Source organism: Lissotriton vulgaris, chromosome 9 (assembly GCF_964263255.1).
Source record: "Lissotriton vulgaris chromosome 9, aLisVul1.2, whole genome shotgun sequence".
Taxonomy (NCBI): Eukaryota; Metazoa; Chordata; class Amphibia; order Caudata; family Salamandridae; genus Lissotriton; species Lissotriton vulgaris.
In genome coordinates, this window is record NC_141697.1 from 1210443175 (window position 1) to 1210467613 (window position 24439).

The following is a 24439-nucleotide window of genomic DNA, read 5'->3' on the forward strand; positions in this document are numbered from 1 at the left end:
TGCATAACGGCCCCTCCACTTAAATGTAAAAGCACATAAAAAAGAAAACGGTGTCTGCCCCCATCCCCCCCCCCCCCCCCCCCCACCACCACCACCAATAAAATCAATGTTTTCAGTGCATATACCTGCTCCTTTCCATGACACTCAAAAACAGTAAATACAAGGCTGAGGAGACATAAATATGTTTTGTTTTCCATACTTTTTGTAAGCACATACATTATTATGCTGTATTATCGTCCAAAAGGATGCCAAAAGTTCTGACAAAAGTTATTTATTATTCTTAGCAATGTTCACCTTCAAGGAATATGAGAATAGCATACACTTTTTACAGACAATATATAAACATGTTGTACACAAAAAACAATAATTTAGTTCACTAATCAAAATAAACAAGCCAAAATTAAAATACTGCAGAATTTTGCGGGTACAGCTACAAAATAATTTAAGTTTGGACGGCGGCTGCCTATATACTGCAGTGACTGACAATATATTGCACTTTGTAATTTTAAGTCAGGAAATCATTCCCTCCCTAAAGTAATTGTGATAATGTACAACTGTACCATGTTGAGAGATTCAAAGAAAAGGATGTGGTTTTTTTCTAAATATAATTAAACTTGTTATATTTCCTCTTCAGCGCGGGTCCCTTTTCCTTTTTGCACGCTACTTTACAAAGTACAGCTATGCCACACACACCAGAAAACTTCTTAGTCCTTAATGAATTTTTGTATGCCATTTTTGAAATATATTTGGACAGTGAACATACATGAAAACCGGTGTGCTTTCTAATAGAAATTCTGATTGAGAAACCACGGGCTTGGTTCAAAGCATGACACGAACAATTAGGCTTATCCTGTGTATATTATCAACTGCGCGTTGCTGTAGGGCTTTCCATCAGAAAATGCATTGCTCTGTACGTACATCACATGTTATAATTACTGGAACTTCATCTGGACGGTGATTATCGACTAATAAGTGAATATATTACACATAGTATTTGCAATATCTTTCTTATTATCCGTTATTTAGAAGACTGTAGTTCTGTAATGCGAGGCAAAATGGTTAAAAAAATGTGCTATGATGAAATCTATGGGAAACGCGTTGTGTTTTTTTGGGAGGTCTGCAGCTTATCACTGTGTTTGATGTTGAAAGTAATACATGTGGTTATTTTGGTATGCTTCCCTTTCCACTTTTTCACCTTCTTGTCCTTCCTTATTTCCATGTGGCAAAACAGTATGACCTGTCCACAGTCGCAAGTTCTGAAATTCTGCAGCCATGTGCAAAAGAGCTAGCCCAAACTTCGACATCTTAGAAGTCGTTAAACCTACCCAAAATGGAGAACAGAATCTGGAAATTATCTTGACATAAATGAGTATTTTTTGTGTGTTGGCAACTTTTTTTTATTTTCAACTGGGTGGCATACTTTTGTTTATACGGTTCTAAATGTGAATTAAAGGTCAATCTCCAAATAAAGCACAACTTCGGTCCAGATACAATCACTAGTACAGTTATATTACACTATATATTATTTTCATAGCAGGTGTTTAAAAATATTAAATTAAGGGGCTGTATGGTGTTCAGCTAGAACTCTAGCTGACTTGAGAAAGAATTCCCGTTGTAAAATAGCATAAAGCATGCAGGTCAGAAGGGAATGGGGCTCTTTACAAAAGCAAGAGCAAAATAAATAATTACTCCTCTTTTTAAAATTAAGCTTTATAAATGTTATAAAGTTGTCCTTTTGCAAACAATGGTCCACAATAGAAATCCAGCAAAGGCTACCACTGGGCCTGTGCTGCTCTTGGAGGCGGCCAATAGATTTACAATATTCACAGTAACAAAAAAAAGAAAGAAACACGAGGTTCGTCTTTTGACACTTTGGGTTTAGGTTGACCAATAAGTGTGAAACAAGTGAATCTTTCTTCTTTCTTCAGTCCTTGGGTGCTGAATTCCAAACAGACCCAAACTTAGTCAGTTTGCCACAAACCAGTTGGCTTATATGCGACTATCCCATGGATGTCAGATCCCTTCTGAATTCTCAGTATGGCAGAATGGCTCATTCCATGGCGCTGTTTCTGGCAGTACCCTGTCTGCTTCAGTCCACTGGGTAGGCATGTCAATTGTCAAAACTATCCCATGGCTGTAACCATGCTGGAGTGATGCTGATGTCCAAAAGATATGCTGGAAGATGGATGAATGGGAGTGGGTGTCTGCAAAATGTGTCCAGAGTGGCTAAAAGGGGCAAGGTGTCCCATGGGAGCAATGTGACCAGCCAGGGCCGCAGCACTGAAGGGTGAAGATTTCTCCTGCATGCATTTGGACAGTTCCTCGAAGCACTCTGAGCCTTTCTTGCATTTTTTGGATTTATTGGACATCTTCCTGTTCCTGGTCTGGATGCCCTCCTTTTTCATCGTCAGAGGCCTGTTCACCTGCAAGAAATAAGAAAATCAGGCTCATGCAGACAGAAGTTAACCTACATAAAAATGTTCATACATTTTGGGTACGCACTGTTGACTTTTTTTTTCCAGAATGACGAATCTTTAAATTTTAGTGTGGAACTTTATTGTATTTGTTGCTTGGTCTGGAATTCTGTTGTCGTAAAGATTTGAATGATCCTATCCCGTGGCAGGTTCACAAAAGATTTATAAAAGCTCCTATTTCAACGTTAATTCCATCTGTAGTTTGATTCTCGTTTCCTAAATGTACTGTGTTGTAGTCAGTTCTCAAACATTTGCTGAAGTTGCTTCCGTCAGATGTACGTAAATCCTGCCCTTACATTACCGTTATCATTTAGCTTGCATATACCACTGTTTAGCCCTTGTTTAACATCCGTTGGTTTTATTGTGGGTTTACTATAAAATATTGACACTTTCTACTCTTTGCATCTTGGATCTTTTTGCAGAACACTGTTTACCCCATAGCTACAGTTTATTCTACAGAAAATAATAACTAAAGATAATAAATTAAACAAATATCCGAAAAAAAGCTGCCACGTGCACTATTTATATGGCCCAAATACCTCTTTTAACATAAACCTAGCCAAATACATGAGAGCTTTCCAACCCATGACATAATGTCACAGAAACTCTAGGCACTCGACCCAGGCATGCACATGGAAACTATTTGAAAAGGAGTGCTGTGCCATAAGAATTAACCAGAGATGGGTGCTAGGCACAATGGTACTCTTTGGAGGTGGCCTGTGAGTGGTTTGGGGTCATGGGGCTTTTTGTGCTCCCTTACATTTTGTCAATGTGATCTTTTTATAGAAACAAAAAATTAGGTATATTAGTTCTGTATATAAGATGGAGGTTTGGGTGGACGAATTCTTTAAGGGGAATAGTGACTGCCTTGGTTTCACTAATGAATGCATATCAATAATTTGGAGAACTTGTGTATCCCTAAATATGCCTCTGAGTGGAATCTTCCGAGTGCATTCTGTGAAAAAAACCATTGGCAGGTACGCATATGGAACAGTATGCATTAAAGTATACACACTGGTTTTATGTGTAGCATATGTGCATTTTGGGACAGAAGGTACATGGCCCTCGGTATGCTCCTCGCCTGTATTGGGTTTTAGTGATGAAAACAAGTGGAAATATCAGGTATTGAAGTAAATAATATCGACTGAATGTGTTATTCTTGAGGTGGCTCTTAATAGTGGGGGAAACAAGAGTTGGCAGTTTTTGTCTGTAGGCATTATTACGGTACAGGAAGAAGCTATTTCTTGCCTTTTTGAAGGAAAACATGAAGATATTTATTTGTGCTTAAGTAATAAACTCCAGGTCGGCATAGCCTGTCTACAGCAGCTCTTTGGGGATTATTAACACCCTATGGGATGCTGAAATTAGTTTAGCCAATCAGAAAACAGGTGCTAACCACAGCTGTTGGCTCTCATGAAGCACACAAACTGCTGGTCTACTTATCTTTCTGTAAGATGAGGCAAACAAGTTTTAATGGACTTCATTGCCTTGAATATACAGCAGCATTACTTTATAGAGCCCATGCCCCCTCCTGCCCCAACAGGGCTTTAAAGCTGTAAAAATTCTGCCTGCTACAGAAACCATTAAGCAGGGCCTAACAAGTTAGAAAGGCAAGGTCTTCAACTGTTTCCGAAATATCTCTGCTCTTAAGGCTCTGGCTCAAATGCAGTAGTAGAGTATTCCAAAGTTTAGGTGCCAGGAACCGGCCCCCAAGCCTGGCACAATGAAGCTCTAGCCTCAGATTGAATGTTAAGGTCTTGGGCGGAAAGTATGGTTGAATCAGATGTCTAAGATAAAGAGGCCCACAGTTAGCAACTGCTTGGTATGTCGAGAAGAGGGTTCGGAATGGAATGCTTGCTCACGGCAGACAGGGAAGACCCATTAAATATAATGACAAAGTGACGCTTTGGAATATATCCAATAAATCGTACTGCAGTGTTTTGAAGGAATTGAAGTTGCCGTAATGATTCTTTTGTAATGCCCAAATACAGAGCATCATTGTAATCCTTGCGAGATGTTATGATGGGCGGCACTACGGTTTTTTGGGAGGAGGTCCGAAGAGCCCATATCATTTTTCCTGATATTTTATTGAAGCATAGGTGCTGGAAGTAAATAACCATGCTGGAATTCCGAAGGTGAATGAGCAATAAATATGCATTTAAATTGTGTTTTTATCTGGCCACATTTCCTGTGCGGTTGAAAGAGAGGTCAAATGCATGACACTATCCTCTGACAAAACTCTGCTTATTCCTTTTTCACATAGAGATGGGTGTTTACTGTTCTTTGTCTGACTTCAAGGTTAGAGGATTTTGTAATGTGAACTATCTGGCAATCTTGCTGGGATACAGGGAGTGTGAAAAGTAAGGATGTTATTTTTTTTCACGCAACAAAATGTAAATACCTGTAAATCAATTGTACACATTTTTGAAACAACAGCAGTTAGGAAAGCACACCTGAAGTGTGATGGAAGCAAATATGTAGTAGGACCAAAACTAATGAAGACCCTTTACTTGGGATAAGTAAAAGATCAACAGTGCAACGTTTGCAGCCTTATCAATGGAAAGCATGATGTCGTAAATGACAGTGTGCTGTATCACATGATGCTTTTAATAACCTACACTTCGTAATGCACCCCGTGCTCCATACCACACCTTGACCAGTTTCCTGAATGGACGTAGCTCATTTGCTACAGTTGTCCTTTATGAAATACGTGGGTTGTTCGCGGTGCCTATGGCTTCATTACTACAACATTGTTGGCAGCATCCCCCACCTTGAAATTCGTCTCGGCACCACTGATCTTAAGAGACGCCGTTCTGATCTGGTGGACATGTTTTTACATGCTAGCGCTTACTTATATGGCACTATGAGGCTCTCGTTTTGAGTCATTCGCCATGTCTCACAAATAAATCGCCAGTATGATAGCTCGGTGGGTTCTTTAGGTGCTGCCAAAATCTGTGTGCACTTTACAGGCCACGGGTTTCTAGCCTAGAGCAGTGACTTAAGAAAGAACTGCTGCTTTGTGGGGCCGTAAAATGCGTTCCCTTAAATTGGCCAATGATGTATCTTGCAGGCTACAAGGCTAATTATAAGCCACAAGACCGTAGCAGCAGGCGCTACACATTAAAATGTATTGTACTACAATTACATTGCTTGAATATATCGCCATTCGCGATCTGCATTGGATTTGTTTTTATTTTTGTTGTGGTTTTAAAGTCTGCTTCGTGTTACAACGCTCACATCCCCAAATGCTATACCCTCCTCATTTTGTTGGTATGACTGAAATGTTGCGTGGGCTGTTGCCAGTTAGCTTTACTCTGCGTATATTTGGTGGGTTTTACAGGCTTCGAGCAGTACCCTCGCAGTTGTGTATTTTTAAATGACGTCCAGCAGCCAGTGAGGTCGCCTTATTGGACCCGCTGTAGAAGCCAAGCGAATGCCTTGCGGTGTCAATGAAGGCCGCATCACTCTGCGGAGAAGAATAGCTGGGGCTCTCGGGGGGGGCAGACAGAAACTGAAACCAATAACGTCTGGTGAACGCCACGCCGCTCCGAGGCCTGATGGATGCGCGCCCATCCCCCAGCTGTTCATGCCGCTTTACCCAGCGCATTCCCCTCCCAGCCAACCGCCGCAGTCATACTCACGTTGTGCAGTTTATAGTACAGGCCGCAGGCGTTACACACTGGGTCCCCGTTCGCATTGCGTCGCCATAACGTTGTGGTGGTTGTCTGGCAGTTGGCACAACAAGTCCCTGCTCTTCTGGCAGCCGACTAAAAAACAAAAACAAATAGCAAGCATTTAAAAATACAGCCTACAACCAGGTGGACAACAGTAGAATTCATAGTCTGTGCAAAGAGACTGAGGAGAGATTGGGGCGATGGGGGCACTGTCTTAGGGTGCTGGGCCAGGGAGAAAGGAGGCTTTCATGCAGATATTTGAGAGCAGCTACATGGCTTGCAGTGTTCTTTGTCAGTTCTCAGAACTGGTTGTGGTGAAGTATAAAGGTGTAAATAGGGAACAACACCCTTCCGCAGCAGTGCCCTCGTGTTGGGTGCTTCTATAAAAATGTCTGGCCACCTTCAGAAAAAATACCCTTCTCCGGGTTTGAACAGTCAGCCCCGAGAAAACATTACATTTTAAAATGGGAGGGGTGCAAGTATCCCTGAATATGCGATGGTTCGAAAATGTTGCAAACGCCCTAGGCATCGAACCCCAAGACGCCGGTACCCTTGCAGGCTTCCCTGGGATACAAAAAGGCATGGGCTTTGCCTTAGTAGGTGAAGGGGGCTGGGGTCCTCTATTTGAAAACCGAAATAGGAGCCACACAACACGTTTTTAAAAAGCCCCTGTGCTCAAGCACGCTAGGGTTCATGCCCCTACCACGCAGGACAGGAGCTGGCTGTTTACATTTCTCCACCGGTTTCTGTGTGCAGCCTGACTGCGCCGGGCTCAGGCGCTTCTGTGTTACAGTTGCTGTTTCTTTTGCTTTCCAGCCCAGAAAGCTTTTGGGCCTGGGAGCCGATACGGTTACACTCTTATTGGAGCGTTTTTAGACGTGTCGGTCACATTCCTCAAGTACAGCCAGTCATTAAGCAGGGCCGCTAAAGTTGAAATTATGACTCATGGCAAAAATCCCCCTGATTCGTTCCCAAAAAAATGAACTGCAACCCGTTGTCCCGCACCCCCACCTCCTAGACTGCTGCATTTTAAACCGGCCCCAGCTTAAATGGAAACACAAATATATTTATTATTCTTAGCATGGTAAGCTTTATTTGTAGTGTATTAGAAATGTTAAAACAACCGGCATTAGCTGGCATGCCTGGCTTGGAGGAAAGAAAAAAACTCTAAACCTTTTCGAGTCCGGAAACAGAAACACAAAGTCTCCTTATCTTTGCAGCGCAGATATCCGGATAGGAAACTCCTAGGGCGGCCTCCGAAAGAGCACAGGCAACCAGAAGGTTTGCAATGAAAACACTGGCTGGAGGTGACTCCATGGAAAACGAGTGCTTTCAAAGGAAGGGAGCCGAGCCGGCAGTGTGAGGAGGCAGCACAACTCGGCTCCATCGCGCACACTTGGAACGGCTCCCTGCCCTTGAGAAAACCACACAAAATGGATGGTGGGTCGGTGGGTGACTTATTGACGGTTGTTCGTTTCTCAACCCTTGGTCGCTGTAGCGGACTAGGTTAACCTTTTCTGTAGCAGGGCTCCCAGAGGGGCAAGTTGTACTGTCTTTTTCTCCAACACTCCCGGATAGATATGGAAAACGTTGCTCACCCAATGGGGCGAGCGCGTCCATTTCTTCCTATGTGTGCATAATTATGGCATGTTAATAATGGCATGTGGGTTTATGTATTGTGCGCAATAGAATCGGACACTACGATTTAGTGTCCAGTTTTATAAATGATGCCAAAGTCAGGCAAACCCTGGAATATTTGAATGTATGTGTTTGCGTGGGCCTATGTGCCACTGTATGGGTGAGTGTGAGAAAGGATGTGTGTGTGCGCACATAAACATGTCTGTGTTAGGAAATGGGGGCTAGGGTGCTGACTGCCCCCAAGTCTGAATGATCGACAGCTGTCAGATGCATCCCGGACATGGACAATCTGCTAACAAGAGGGAGCGCGCGTTCTTCAGTCGAAGGTTTCATGTACCAACCAGGGCGTGTTAGCCACCGTGGGTGGGGAATGTGGAAAGCGCTGTAGGCCGCGGTGTGACCTCGGCGTGACACCGATGCCAGGAACACTTCCACTGCCTTCCAGCGGTAGAGCAGCGCTGCAGTGTGTGCACACTCCTCTCTGCGCCGAGAAAACAGCTCACGAATAACAGCAGCGAATGCACGTGTGCACACTCCTCCCTGCGCCGAGAAAGCAGCTCACGAATAACAGCAGCGAGTGCACGAGTGTGCACACTCCTCCCTGCGCCGAGAAAAAAGCTCTCGAATAACAGCAGCGAATGCACGAATGCACACGCCCTCCCTGAGTCCAATGAACTCTCGAAAACTAGAAGCGAGTGCACGTGTGCATACCAGCAGTGACAGAACGAGTGTGCACCCCCCGCCCCCACGCGCCGAGAAAGTAGCTCTCGAATAACAGCAGCGAATGCACGAGTGTGCACACTCCTCCCTGCGCCGAGAAAGCAGCTCGCGAATACCAGCAGTGAGTGCACGTGTGCATACCAAAAGTGACAGCACGAGTGTGCTCTGCCCCGCCCCCCCCCCCCCCCCCCCCACCCGATGAGCCGAGAAAGCAGCTCTCGAATACCAGCCGTGAGTAGACTTGTGTGCACACACCCTCTCTTGGGCAAGAACTACCCATTCCTTTTTGCTGTCCAAACTGGGCTGAACAGACGTGCAAGCCCGGTGTGATCCTCACACCCCAACAACAACAAAAACATCACTATCTGGTCTCCTCCAGTGTAAAAGCACAACATGCACACGCAGCAATTGTGTTATATATTCAGAAATAGACAAGTGTCTCTGGCATTGCAAACACTAATCACAAAGCGAATCCTAAGTACACAAGACAGAGTGCGCTGCGCGTGACAGAATGCAAGCCCTTGAGGTGATAAATGCCGGTCGGACGACACTTGTAGTGACAACAGAATGAGAACAGAAAAGCAGACTCCTTGAGACAGGCAAGACAGTAGGGCAGCAATATACAAGCATCCAGTGAGTGTCACCTACCAGTCTTCGCTTTGGTTTAATGAGAGGTCGGTTTTGACCATTCATTTTGTGGTAGAGGCCACAGGCGTTACACAGATAGTGACCGGTGCCGTCTCTTCGCCAGAGAGGGGTGGCCGTCGCTCCGCAGTTCACACACTCTCTGCCTTCTAAATGGAAACACGAAGAAACCGGGTTTCTTTCTTTAAAACAAATTCACAAAATCGTTTTGCGGTGTCCTTCAGGCAGGAGGGTTAATATACAGTTCAGACAACATCAAAAGCACGATATAAGTAAGACAGTTACACAACCATTCTTTGACATGCGAGGTGACATTGTAATTGAAAACAATTTAGAATATGCATTTTCATGCCTATGTAGACAATATATCAGCGTCATCTACCATAAAAGAAGAGTTATTTGAGAGAAAAAGTGTGCAGTTTAAAAAAATATATATTTCCGTATTGCAGTAGTCTATTTTTACTTCAACGTATTAACTAGAAGCAGGGCCTGGTTTTATATAAAATAGCCGGGCACCAAGTCTCTGCTGTGCTACCCCAGTGATGCGGCTATCCTGCCGGGTGATCACTGTGTTTAAAAAAAATCCTAATGGGTAAACTATAGATTCCGCGTAAATCTGTTACTGGCGCAGCACCGCGCTACTGAAGGACAACATACTGCACGTTCGACAACACATGCACCAACCAGTTCAGAGGTGTTTGGGATTTTGCAAAAAGAACAAGTAATGGCCCCGCCAGCCAAACTTCGACCAGAGTACGGATGTCATTCTGTCGGGCTGTGTGTTTATTCTTTTGTGCTGCTTTTTAGACTTGCGGACTTTCAAGACCTATTGATGCTTTCATTTTACACCGCCTTATTTGTAATGGGAAGGGTGGTGCGCAAAGCCTGTGTGCGCGCGCGCCGGGGCTTGTCAAATCCTGCATTACTCTACGTGCGTGCGTGCGTGAGAGGGGCCCAGAACAAAGAAAGGGTACATGCTTCGGATGGCGAGTTTCCCTACTCCGTTACCCTGCTAATGAATCCATTTTTGTCCTCGGAGGGTTTCGGACGGGGCAGAGGTCAGTGGCGGCACAGAAGCAGAGTTTCACCAGCTGAGGCTCGCATGAAGCCGCTACCACAGCCTCGGTGTCGGGACCTTATAACACGAGCCCGGTCACGAGCTCCTCTCCTCTCTTAGCCTCTGCTCGGAGGTCGTCTGATAAACTCCCCACCCACGCACCCCTATCACTTGACCTCTGTTAACAGCCCGGTGCGAAACGCCCACCTTCCTGGTTTAGAGACAAATCCCGTCTCGCCCCGTGCGTCCGACCTTCGTCGTGTTAACAAAGGTGCACAAAGCCCAGCGCCGCAGCGTTGAGTTTTAAGGTCGCTAAAAAGTCAGAACGCATCTGCTAGTCGCCCTGGCCGCCCACCTCAATCAGTTTTCAACAAGGAGTAGTTTAGTGTGTGGACGTATTCAAACACAGCCTGCCCTCTCATAAAAGTATTGTGCATGATATGTGAAACATATCACGAGGGGCTACTTACTGGCACTATCTGCAGTTCGACACAAGTCTTAATCACACCAGAGGAAGTACATGAAGTGTGTTTATTGTTTATGCTGCCAGGGGTACCATTGGAGCTTTTTTAATGTTAGGAGAGAAATGCAACGAACCTGCACACGTCTCGGAAATTCACCATTAGACCAAATCTGCGTAGATCACCTGCCAGAGTGCCTGGGGTTTGGCACATTGATGCTTTCCAATGCAAACCTCGCAGCCGGGGATAAGATACAGAGGGGGTCGAGGGGTCTGAGTGGCAGGAGACTGCCCAGCCCCTGCGGCTTCTGGAAGAGCAGTGAAACGGTGTCCACCTGGGTCCACGGCCGGCCGGGCAGGATGTTGTATCTGCCGGCCGGTGCCTGCAGTCTGCTCGCCGGGAGTGACGGAGCGGCGTATGCGGCCGGCTCCAGGTTCAACCCCCGCCATGTCTAACTCCACCATAGCAGCCGCCGAATAACTGGCGAGTATTCCCCGAATAGCGAGGGTTACTACTAAGCGCTTTTTGCTATAAAGGCACAACGCTGTGATTAAATAGTCTTTCAATTGAAACCAATGTACGGATTGCAGTGATTGAAATTGGTTTCTAACCTAAAGTGCTTCATCGACTCTAGTAAAAAAATAAAAAGCTTTTATATTTAACTAGCGATGTCACCGCCAGTCGCTGAATAAAATTTGCCCAGAGAGGAAGCCGTTTGCAAACAACAAGCATTGATGGATGTGGGACGCTTACACGAAGCACTTTATGAATAGCAAATATTGAATAATGTGCATTTAAACATGAGGCGCTTCAATTACAGTTAAACCAAGAAGTGATTTGTGAATAGTAACGTTTTAACTATGCGAATTTCTTATAGCTAAACTTATTAAAACAAATAGTGAATACAGTTTCATATTTAAAGAATTTCGTAAATAACGATCATTGTATGCCAGTATGGTTTATGAATGATCACTAGAAAATGAACTGTCCTAGCATGATGAGGTTTGCGATTGACGTCAATTCAATTACATGTTTTCATATTACAAGGCGGTTTACTAGTAATAATCAATGGATGGTATGGTCCGTGCCATCATGTTTTTTTCTGTACAATAACCAATACAATGGTATGGCCCCATCTCATAAAACACATTGTGATCGCACTCTTTGATGTCCCTTAGTGTCATAATAAAAAATACTGTTTAGATGGACTTTTCTAAGGCATCCATAAAACACTTTATAAATAACTCTTGGGTGGCATGGCGCGCCTCTAACTTAAAACTAACTCCTGAATAATAATGGATGGCAATGCATGTAACTATACCCCCATTATGAAAAATACTCTTGCTGGCATTGCCTGTCGATATGAAGCCATTACGAAAAATACCTAATATAAAGCGCTCTATAAATAATACTTTGGGTGGCATTGCCTGTCGATACTATAAAGCGATTACGAATGGGTGACCCCTGCTATCATAAAGCGCCAGGCACTGGATAGGAGGTGTGTGAATATCTCACCTGAACAGGATCGGCTCTTGCTCCTCTGCTTGGGGGTGAAGCTGGAGGCCGGGCCTCCCAGGAGGCTGCCCGGGTGGAAGAGGCTGCCGCTGTAGTCGTGGGGGCCGGGCATGTAGGACTGGTAGGTTGGGATGGGATGGTGGGTGCCGGCTTGAGCACCCATGGGGACCAGGCTGCTCCGCAAGGGGCTGGCGCTCTCCATCTTCATGCCCCCGTCCGACAGGTGAACCTGGTACTTAAGGGCCTCCTTGTCTTCGGGCCGAGCCCCAGAGGGCGAGGAGGCGCTGACCGAGCTGGGGTCTGGAGACACGTCCTTGGGAGGGGTAAGCGGGAAACCAAAGAGGTGCGAACTGGAGTGTGAGGCTGGGGCCGAGGCGGAACCACCGCTGCCTCCGCCGTACAGGGAGCCCGGCCCTCCACCGGTGTGCAGAGGACCCTTGGCGAAGGGGCTCACTGTCCAGGGGTTATGGTGGTGGGAGAGAGCGGCCTTCCCGCTGTCCAGCCACGGGATCCCAGGGCTGTGGAGGAGGTGAGGCCGACACATCTGGCTTCCGGTCAGACGAGCTGTGAAGAAAGCACGAAACATGGATTTAATCTCATGGTCTCTGAAAACTAGAAGTATAAATGGAAATAAGAAAACGGACGAGAAGGTCCGAGGCGCAGCGAAATGGGAAAGGCGAGACGAAAACAGCTCCATGAAGGAAAAGAGCGCTAGGAGCTGAAGGGAAACGAGAACATGACATGAAAATGGTAACTACACTACAGATCAGAATGAAAGCAAGAAGATCAGAGGCACAATAAGGGTGAAGGGTGAAAGCAGGATGGGCGGAGGAGCACAAGAGCCCATGCGAGCAAGGGGGAAGAGGGAGCGGTGAAGGTGAAGACTAGATCAGAGGACAAGAAGAGCAAAATATAAGAGGAGTGTATCGGAAGCAAAAGGGCCAGAGGCTAAGGGACAGGAGAGTAAAGCAGGCACTGGTGAAATAAGACAATGACAAGAATTACAAAGGGGGTGGGAGGAAAGGGCAGCAAAAGAAAGGAGAGAAACTGGCAAAAGAGGTAAAGGTGAAAAGTGCCACAAACAAGTTTGAGTTAAAAAAGAGAATAGGAAGAAGTTTAAATGCACGAGGAGCAAAGGGGCATTCACAAGAAGAGAGTAAGATAAAGAGGGGCAATACAGTAAAAGGGCATACACAAGAAGAGAGTAAGAGTCAACAGCAAAGGGAAAGAAGAGGAAAGGGGCATACACAAGAAAAGAATGAGTCAACAGAGCAAAGGGGCACAGACAAGAAAAGAATGAGGCAACAGGGCAAAGGGGCATAGACAAGAAAAGAATAAGACGAAGAGGGCAATATTGCGGGGAAAGAAGAGCAAAGGGAGGTAGAGTTAGAGATGTGGAGCGGCAATAACAAAGGGCAGAAGAAGTAAGCCGCAAATAGAGAAGACGAACAAACGATGCAGAGTGACAATAGAGCAGACTGGAGGAAAAGGAAACGAGCAAAGGCAAAGCAAGTAAAAGATCAAAGAAACGTAAACAGAGTCAAAACAGGCTGTTGAAAGAAAGAAAAAATTGTAAGAAAAACTACAGTGGAGCGAGAAAAGTGCAACAAGACAAATCGGCAAAATACTAGAAGAGTAAAGGGGCAGGGGCAAAACCAGCAAGCTGGGGCCCAGAAGGCAAACATCACGATAAAAATTGACGTGCGCAATAAAAACATGGCAAATTCGCTTTACACTTTTGCTCCTTGTGTAATATAGCATGAGGCAAAATAGTGTGTCTTTATTTATATTATAGAGCATTTTTATTCGGTGGGATAAAAATGAATTGTCGGACCACTTCCATATATGGCATGATTTGTTTCAAGATCACGAATCAACATTTTCATATAAATATATTTATAATTAAAACAAACGATCTGTTACTTTTTTGCTACTCGGAAACAGGGCGCATGAGCATGATATCTGTTCAGTCGGTGTTTTGCCTGAATGCAGACTCTGCTTAAGCCATATCCAAACAGCAATAATATTGCAGATGGACTAGCCCTGAGACAATGTTTCTTTCTTAAAGTTCCATAAGAGTAAAGGGTCGGAGAGACAAAGGTTATAAGAAAACAGAGCACATTAGAAACAAATGCAGAGAAAATTGTGGCAAAAAAAGAAGGCCAGAAGTCGAGCACTGCAGTGTGGGCCTGGGGTGGCCTGGTGCATACAGTGAACCAATAGGGGTCTGCGGGCGCATTTCCATGTGGAACCATTGGTTTGAACCAGGAGCGCCTTTATTCCACTGAGGACAAATGATTCCAGAGCAGGCCAGTTACACGTACACTGGTTCAAGGGCCATGGTGAGCTGGCAAGGCGCATCAGGAGCTACGGAAAGCTCCCACTCCAGCCAGGCCTTAACCCACCGGGCGATGTGCACTAGGTAGAAAGACACCTAAAGCAGGAACTGGCACGTCACAAGGCCTCTTTACAGTAGGGGCAGTGGAGCCAGGCAGCGGGCAAGCTACTGAGCCAGGCAAGTAAGGTGTGGCTGACAGGATGGAGGTGTGACTGACAGGCAGTAGTGTGTTACTGACTGGCTGGAGGCATTACTGATCGGGGAGTAGGGTGTTACTGGCTGGAGGGGCTGAAACAGGCAGTTACTGGCTCGCTTGCGGGGCTACTGAACCAGGCAGTCGGTTGTTACTGACAGCCTGGAGAGGTTACTGATCCGGGCAATAGGGTGTTACTGGCTGGAGGGGCTGAACCAGGCAGTAGGGTGTTACTGGCTGGCTTGCGGGGCTACTGAACCAGGCAGTCGGGTGTTACTGGCTGGCTTGCGGGGCTACTGAACCAGGCAGTAGGGTGTTACTGGCTGGCTTGCGGGGCTACTGAACCAGGCAGTCGGGTGTTACTGGCTGGCTTGCGGGGCTACTGAACCAGGCAGTAGGGTGTTACTGACAGCCTGGAGAGGTTACTGATCCGGGCAATAGGGTGTTACTGGCTGGAGGGGCTGAGCCAGGCAGTAGGGTGTTACTGACAGGTTGGAGGGGCGATTGGACTAAGCAGGAGGGAATATTCTGCAAAGGAGAAGGTTGTTATTGTCCCAGGCAATGGGGCAGGTGTTGGGAACCTGCTAATGACCGACAAATGTAAGATGTTATTTAAGCAGTTTATGGCCATAGGTTTCGAACACGTTCTTAATGGTTTGAACGAAATTAACCTCTCCCTAGATGACATTGTAAGGTACATCAAGCGGTCCTTCCTGAATATTCTAACGAGTAAGTCTCCTTTGCTGGCAATTCAGTTAAACAAAAGGTTTACTGTTCGAGGGGTTAACTGAAGCATGGACTACATGTTTGCACTTTACAATCATAAAACTAATAGCACTTAAGTGCCCTGTACCATCCTTTCTATGCACTATAGGGTAGTATATAGGTTTGGCTTATTGGTTAGCTGAGGACTTATAACACTGTAATGTAGGCACCCGCTTGGACATATCACTATTTACAACTTTTTAAATCGCGGAATTCAATAGACTATCTGTGTTTTATTCTATGTGATCTTAGAGTCAGTGAACTGTGAATTGTATTGATAAAGTTGTGTTTTATACTGCGCTGTCAATTGGTATGGGCTGTTGTGTCAGAAAACAATAAAGATTTGATTCGAGATAGTGTGGTGCGTACTGGAGTTTGGAAGGCGGGTTCCTCGCCCATGCAGTCGCGGTTTTTGGCCGAGGCGTCGGGGTTCACAGAACCAGGCGGCAGTGTGGCCAGGCAGCAAGGGGAAGGCAACAGGTTTTAAATAATAGCCAGATAGCGGCTGTATTAAACCGGATAGACCTGCTAATCCACCCGGCAGCAGGGGCAAGCTAGCCCTCGAGGAGTTAGTAGCTGCCACTGAGTTGGGGCTCCTACCTTGTAGTGTTCGACAAGGAGCTCTGCTGGGTAGAGGAATAGGCCATAGCGAGAGGGACTGTAATAAACCCGCTCCAACAGGCCCCGTGGGCTCTAGATAGGTGCCGAGTTGAGGGGCCGGCCATGGCGTCCGCTGCCAGTGTTGCGAGCGTTGATCGTGTGTGGGCACCTTTTAGTTTGGCTAAACCCTTCGCCCCACACTGCTTTATTTCGACGGCCAGAGTCTGTACTGGGTCGAGGCACTTACCGTGGGCCTGGCTGTAGGAGACGCGGGCCCGTGCGTGGGCCGAATTGGCATAGTAGGGGTTGCCCTGCGAGTCCAGGTGGTTAAAAAACACGTCCACTTCGTCGGGCGGCAGCAACTGCGTCGGCTCCATGTAGTTGTGGCCCAAGTGGTGGGAGTCCGGGTGCTGGCCGTTCAGCACGGCATGGTGGGTCACCCAGCGGTGCTGGTCGGGGGCTACCTCCATCATCTCCCCTGTGCGGTTTGTCGGCTGTCTCTGGCCTTCAGCGCATAGGGTTGTTCGAGGCGCTTTGGAGATGTGTTTCTCTCAGTGCTGGGGCAGATGTCCGAGGCCCATCCAGGAGTCTGAATCTGCTAGCACCGCCTGCAACAAGGAAAGGAGACAGATGAGCTTCATACTCACTCACTCGACATGCTGCAGACAGCCGTGTGATCGCCGGCACAAGTGCTGAATCTTTCCTTTACCTACAGTGGGATCGCCTGATCAAAAGTACCAGCTCTGTACAAACACACGGGCCCTAGAGAGCAGTCTGTCTGATTACTACACAAGCACAGCAGGTGTGCACTCGCCCACCGCTAACACGACTCAAACTGCTAATGGTGACACCTCTGTCGCCGACAGTGCTCTACCGAACGTTAATATTATGCGATATATACATATTTATATATACACACACATACATGTACACTTGCTTTAAAGTGGCAGTTACTACGAAAGGAGGCTGCGTAGTTTTCCTGAGTAACAATATTTGCAAAATAAACGGAAAAAAACGTGTGCACAAGTTTATATTTTTGAATAATGGAGGCACAGACCGGAAACGCCAGGATTTCTATGAATATGTTGTAAAATAGCGCCGCATACACAAAGAAATAACAAGAATAGGGCATTCAAATAATCTCCAAACTAAAGAGAAGTATTAGGAAGGTCCAGTGACTCTGAAACGGAACCCCTTTGGAAATGGATTGCTGACATAAAGCCCCCTCGCCTGATGCATTGCCCGCCTGATTTATTTGGACACGCGAGCTCTAAAGCGCTCTTTGACAAAGCAAACAAGATACTCCCCCGGCTGTCAGTGACAAACGGGCTGCGGCGATCCGGCACACACAAACACCGCAGCGCCCCCTCCCCGGTCACAAGGGGCAGAGCAGCGCCCGGCCTGGCTAGCGCCGAAGCCCCCAAGAGCGCTGTGTCTCCCGGGCAGCACCCCCAAACAAGGGTAGCGCCGAGCCCCCTGCCGTTCATGGGGTACAAGAGCGCTGTATCCCCCGGGCAGCACCCCCAAACAAGGGTACAAGAGCGCTGTATCCCCCGGGCAGCACCCCCAAACAAAGCTAGCGCCCTGCCCCCTGTCCGTTCATGGGGTACAAGAGCGCTGTGTCCCCCGGGCAACACCCCAAACAAGGGTAGCGCCGAGCCCCCTCTGCGTTCATGGGGTGCAAGAGTGTCGTTCCCCTAGCGCTGCAGCTAAGACATAGGTAGCGCCAATTTGTATTTATTTTATTTAATGCTCTTTTATATAGCGCGGACATTACCCGAAGGTGTCAGAGCGCTACACAATAGGAACAGTAGTGGAACATGAGGAAAAAGTGCAAATCGGCATGTTACAAGAGCCAAGCCTCTTATCCGATCACCCCAGACATAGATAGCGCCGAACCTTTATCCGATCATGGGGTGTAACACCGTTGTTTCCTGAGCACAGACACCCCTGGCACTTCCAGAGAACGGAGCCTTCGTCCATAACAACATACGTGGAAGGGAGGGGGTATTGCATTTGACGACATAGAAAATTAAATTCGCTTCGGACGTAAGCACCCCCCCCCCCTCTTCGAAGCGGAAGGAAAACTGTTTTTACTGACAAGAAAAGGGACTCTCCAAACTAAAGCGGTTCGACGGTTGTGAGGTAAAGCATCCACGCAGGACGAAATACAGAGAAAGGGTCCCGAGTGCTGTGTACTTACAGAGAGAAGTGCTGCGGGCCCAAGTGCGCCCTGGTCCTGCCCGGGCGTGAGGGGACGCACCGTGGGAAGAGGGACTGTGTACAGGCTGCGGTGGATGGGCGGACTCCAGCCGGCTGCAGCAAGAAGGGTATCCGCTGTCGTGAGTGAGTGACACTGGCTGGAGCTCGTGGTGACACCCGGTGGCAGCAAGAGGGGTTGTCGGGCTGCAGTGCGGAGCGGATGGTGGCTGGCAGCAGTGGTCCCCGTCAGTACCCAGCGGTGCGCGCTGCAGACAGGGTGTCAGCTTCCTGGCTCGGCCCTCCCAGCTCTTATCCCCATAGGCACCCGATGGCAGGAGCTGCAGTACGAGCGCTGGCGCCAGCTGGACTCCTAGCAGCAGACATGAACCTAGGCAGGGAGGCGCAGCCCTAAGAAGCCCCCGCCCAGCCAATCAGGGGCCCGCCCGGCCCGCCTCGCCATTGGCTGCCAGCCCCGGTGACTCCAAACATCTGAGGACTTGAACCCCCGCAGCACCACGCCTTAATTAGGCAGCCCCTGTCCAGGGCTGGGGCCCGCTGATTGTTTGCTTTTGTTTGTAACGAGGGGCAGACAAAAGGGGCACAAACGTCCCCGAGCAGATTTCAAGGCCCGGCGCCTACAAACCTCAGGAATGTACGCGGAGACGGCACCCCTACGCCTCTCGCTGTTTGTTGTGAGCATAGGCACGGAGGGGCAGACAACAGTAATTAGAACACACCTTCCGATTCAGGCATTGTCGGCATCCCTGCCCACCTGTGTACCTAGACGCCAAAGAACATGCCATGGGCACACCGGGGGCCGCGGGATGGAGGCGTTTTACAGGTGGCGCATCACCAACTAACGCGCAAACCAGCCTCCAAAACGCGCACACCCTTTTTACAACACCCCACACCCAAAGATGTCAGTGTGGAACTTTACCGGGATCATGGAATATTCTGATTAGCCGCTGTGGCGACCCGAGCACCTGGCTGTTTGCCAAGGAGGCACGACCATGCACAGACACTCATGGCATGGGCAATGTCCTTTTAAAATAAGTATAAAAAAACGGAAAATAAATCGTGACGCTGTCTGTAAAAAACGAGTCACCGTCACACGCCAGCAGCCTGACTGAATAATGCTGAATAACGTCTTCAGTTCACACCTATTCATCTGCGGCATGCGTCGATGTATGTATAGCCGCTCTCAGTGCCTATGCATTGATCGATCCCCCTTTCCCTGCCCCTACAGTTGTTTTCTGAGAGTATTACATCATGAGAAATACTATGAACAACCAAATGACCTTAAATAAAAAATAAAAATTGTTTTTGGAACAATTTCTAGAAATATTGTAAAGGCAATTAAACCCACGTGATCTTTAATGCTGCTACGTTATTAATTTTGGTATTTTTATGTAGTAGCCACAGAGAGTTGGTATTTGGGACATTGATGGGCTCACAGTATGAGGTGTGTGACAGTGTTCTGGTGAGGAGGCTGCGTGTGCTCTTTCTCCTTGTTACACTCCTGGCTTGTGTCTCACCATATGAGGTGTGTGATAGTGTTGTGATATGGTGGAGTCTCTGTGTGTGCTGTTTCTGTTTGTTACACTCCTGGTTTGTGTCTCACACTATGAGGTGTGTGATAGTGTTCTGGTGAAGAGGCTGTGTGTGCTCTTTCTGCTTTTTAAAAACCTGGCTTGTGTCTCACAGTATGAGGTGTGTGATAGTGTTGTGATATGGTGGAGACTTGTTGTGTGTGCTCTTTCTCCTTGTTACACTGCTGGCTTGGGTCTCACACTATGAGGTGTGTGACAGTATTCAGATGAGGAGGCAGCGTGTGCTCTTTCTCCTGGTTACACTCCTGGCTTTTGTCTCACCATATGAGGTGTGTGATAGTGTTGTGATATGGTGAAGACTTTGTGTGTGCTGGTTCTGCTTGTTACACTCCTGGTTTGTGTCTCACACTATGAGGTGTGTGAGTGTTCTGATACGGTGGAGGCTTGGTGTGTGCTTTTCCTGCTTGTTACACCCCTGGCTTGTGTCTCACAGTATGAGGTGTGTGATAGTGTTCTGGTGAGGAGGCTGTGTGTGCTCTTTCTGCTTGTTAAAAACCTGCCTTGTGTCTCACAGTATGAGGTGTGTGATAGTGTTGTGACATGGTGGAGGTTTCGTGTGCACTTTCTCCTTGTTACACTCCTGGCTTGTGTCTCACAGTATGAGGTGTGTTATAGTGTTGTGATATGGCGGAGTCTTTGTGTGTGCTGTTTCTGCTTGTTACACTCCTGGCTTGTGTCTCACACTATGAGGTGTGTGATAGTGTTCAGATGAGGAGGCTGCATGTTCTCTTTCTGCTTGTTACACCCCTGGCTTGTGTCTCACAGTATGAGGTGTGTGATAGTGTTGTGACATGGTGGAGGTTTCGTATGCACTTTCTCCTTGTTACACTCCTGGCTTGTGTCTCACAGTATGAGGTGTGTGATAATGTTCTGATATGGTGGAGGCTTGGTGTGTGCTTTACCTGCCTGTTACACTCCTGGCTTGTGTCTCACAGTATGAGGTGTGTGATAGTGTTCTGATGAGAAGGCTGCGTGTGCTCTTTCTGCTTGTTACACTCCTGGCTTGTGTCTCACACTATGAGGTGTGTGATAGTATTCTGGTGAGGAGGCTGCATGTTCTCTTTCTGCTTGTTACACTCCTGGCTTGTGTCTCACACTATGAGGTGTGTGATAATGTTAAGATATGGTGGAGGCTTGGTGTGTGCTTTACCTGCTTGTTACACTCCTGGCTTGTGTCTCACACTATGAGGTGTGTGAGTGTTCTGATATGGGCGAGGCTTGGTGTGTGCTTTACCTGCTTGTTACACTCCTGGCTTGTGTCTCACAGTATGAGGTGTGTGATAGTGTTCTGGTGAAGAGGCTGTGTGTGCTCTTTCTGCTTGTTACACTCCTGGCTTGTGTCTCACACTATGAGGTGTGTGATAGTGTTCTGGTGAGGAGGCTGTGTGTGCTCTTTCTGCTTGTTAAAAACCTGGCTTTTGTCTCACAGTATGAGGTGTGTGATAGTGTTGTGATATGGGGCAGGCTTTGTGTGTGTCTTTCTCCTTGCTACACTCCTGGCTTGTGTCTCACAGTATGAGGTGTGTGATAGTGTTGTGATATGGGGGAGGCTTCGTGTGCTCTTTCTGCTTGCTACACTCCTGGCTTGTGTCTCACAGTATGAGGTGTGTGATAGTGTTGTGATATGGGGGAGGCTTAGTGTGTGTCTTTCTTCTTGTTACACTCCTGGCTTGTGTCTCACACTATGAGGCGTGTGATAGTGTTCTGGTGAGGAGGCTGTGTGTGCTCTTTCTGCTTGTTACACTCCTGGCTTGTGTCTCACTATGAGGTGTGTGATAGTGTTCAGATGAGGAGGCTGCATGTTCTATTTCTGCTTGTTACACTCCTGGCTTGTGTCTCACACTATGAGGTGTGTGATAATGTTATGATATGGTGGAGGCTTGGTGTGTGCTTTACCTGCTTGTTACACTCCTGGCTTGTGTCTCACACTATGAGGTGTGTGAGTGTTCTGATATGGGCGAGGCTTGGTGTGTGCTTTACCTGCTTGTTACACTCCTGGCTTGTGTCTCACAGTATGAGGTGTGTGATAGTGTTCTGGTGAGGAGGCTGTGTGTGCTCTTTCTGCTTGTTACACTCCTGGCTTGTGTCTCACACTATGAGATGTGTGATAGTGTTCTGGTGATGAGGCTGTGTGTGCTCTTTCTGCTTGTTAAAAACCTGGCTTGTGTCTCACAGTATGAGGTGTGTGATAGTGTTGTGATATGGGGGAGGCTTTGTGTGTGCCTTTCTCCTTGCTACACTCCTGGCTTGTGTCTCACAGTATGAGGTGTGTGATAGTGTTGTGATATGGGGGAGGCTTTGTGTGTGTCTTTCTCCTTGCTAAACTCCTGGCTTGTGTCTCACAGTATGAGGTGTGTGATAGTGTTGTGATATGGGGGAGGCTTTGTGTGTGTCTTTCTGCTTGCTACACTCCTGGCTTGTGTCTCACAGTATGAGGTGTGTGATAGTGTTGTGATATGGGGGAGGCTTAGTGTGTGTCTTTCTTCTTGTTACACTCCTGGCTTGTGTCTCACACTATGAGGTGTGTGATAGTGTTCTGGTGAGGAGGCTGTGTGTGCTCTTTCTGCTGGTTACACTCCTGGCTTGTGTCTCACACTATGAGGTGTGTGATAGTGTTCTGGTGAGGAGGCTGCGTGTGCTCTTTCTGCTTTGGACGGTGTCTGCACCAGCTAGGATTGGGCTGTGATACGGTGGGGCTCAGGGTGTGTAGTTTCATACATAATATGGTGGTTTTTTTGTTATTTTCGATGTGCTGGGAGTGGGACGCTGCCTCTGGAGTGTGTTGGTATTTTGAACGGTCTGGGCACGGAATAGGGAAGTTGCTCTTTCTACCCCTGATACTTGGGGTGGGGGGTGGTTGAGTTAGCAGTGTACTGTTTTTTTTGTTTTGTGACGTGTATGTCGCTCTAAATACGGGGTGTGTTGTTTTATAGCATGGGAGAGGCTGTCAGTGTAAGTCTGGGGTGTGCTGGTGGTATTTTTGATATGGTGTGGGCTTGATTGCTGTTTTTCGATCTGGTTTGTGCTATTCTAATTCTTGGTGGGGGCTGCCTCGGAGTAGCGGGTCAAGACTCCAGCCCCCCCCCCCCCCCCCCCCCCTCTTCCATCCCCATAGCTCGGAGCGGGAGAGGGCACGGAGAGTGACAGTCAGTAATTGAGCTTTTGATGCCGGCTCTCCCAGGCCAGGCGGCCTAGCCACGCTGACGCCGGCTCACTGACGTCACAGCCTGCAGCCAAACTCACCAGGAAATGAACTTTTAGCAACATTTCTCCCCTCTGTGGTCGGCGCAGTGTTCCACACGGGGAGAATCCCTGGAATGCACTCGTCGCTCTATTTATTTACCTTTAGCCCTAACTCCGTGAAATCAATATTTATTTGTGACATTAAGTGACAAACACAGGCGCACACGCAATCTTGCATATTAGGGAGTGTCAATTTTACTACAAAGGAAGAAGTGACTGTATCTAGAACGTTTTAACGTAGAACTCCGATAATAATTAAACTGCACAAGAAAATCCTATAAATACACGGAGAAAGGGGGCAGAGTGAAAGTAATGAATAAACAGACGGCCACCCCCCCCCCCCCCCACACACACTCTGCACATTCTTTGCCCCTCTCTCCTGGGTACGGCACCAGTCCGTAGGGCTGACTTCATGTCCTGGCCCTCTCCCGCCCCCAAGTGACTCGAGCTAGTTCACGTTTCCTGCTAGTGGGAGGGCGGGAGAGGAGGAGGCAGACCCGGGGAAGTTAAGTGGGAATTAGTCGGAGGGAGGAGGGCTGCGGACTGACGGCACCGGGCGGCCCTGGGTAGTCTGTGAAAGTGAGCAGAGAGAGCGGGCTGCGCTCCAGGGCAGGGTCGGAGCCCGCGGCAGACCGAGGGCTCTGCCCTGGCAGGGGGGAGATAACTGCGAGATTCGTGCTCAGATCCAACTGAGGAGAGGGAGCCCTGGAGCCCGGAGAGACACCACTCAACTGCAGCAGACATGCAGAGAGATGTCGGGCTCTAGCGGAGTTCATCTCCTGCATCAAGCTTCTGGGGAGGGGATAGGTCTGTGAGTACAGTGGCCAGGCGAGATCCCACTGTCCGGCATGCAACTCGAGAGGGCTGTGGTTACAAGGGGGCAGGAGAGAGACCACTGCATTCCATGCATCTAGACAGGACGAGTAATGGGTGCAGGAGAGAGACAACAGCACCCGGCACCGGCTGCATCTAGAGACAGGAGAGAGGTCTGTGCTTACAAGGGGCACGAGAGAGACCACTGCATTCCATGCATCTGGAGAGAGGTCTGTGCTTACAAGGGGCACGAGAGAGACCACTGCATTCCATGCATCTGGAGAGAGGTCTGTGGTTACAAGGGGCAGGAGAGAGGCCTCTGCATTCATGGATCTAGAGCGGACGAGTACTGGGTGCAGGAGAGAGGCCACAGCACCAGCTGCATCTAGAGACGGGAGAGAGGTCTGTGGTTTCAAGAGGTAGGAGAGAGGCCACTGTTCTACCCTGCATCTAGAGAGAGGAGAGAGGGCTGTGGGTACAAAGGGCAGGAG

The 24439-nt window shown here is 47.8% G+C and overlaps 1 protein-coding gene across 2 annotated transcripts; it reads right to left on the bottom strand.

Moving 5' to 3' along the window:
• Positions 1–255: 255 nt before the first annotated feature.
• On the bottom strand, positions 256–18627 carry GATA2 (GATA binding protein 2). Of its 2 annotated transcripts, XM_086939294.1 has the most exons (6): positions 18284–18627; positions 16328–16688; positions 12185–12748; positions 9155–9333; positions 6116–6241; positions 256–2423 (listed from the first exon to the last, which is right to left on the bottom strand). In XM_086939294.1, exons 2-6 carry the CDS (start codon positions 16551–16553, stop codon positions 2124–2126), a joined length of 1395 nt encoding a protein of 464 aa, XP_086795420.1. In that variant the 5' UTR covers positions 16554–16688; positions 18284–18627; the 3' UTR covers positions 256–2123. The 2 variants fall into 2 exon arrangements, with proteins under 2 accessions (XP_086795420.1, XP_086795421.1); XM_086939295.1 differs by lacking the exon at positions 18284–18627 and having other exon boundaries at positions 9155–9300; positions 16328–16682.
• Positions 18628–24439: the final 5812 nt, after the last annotated feature.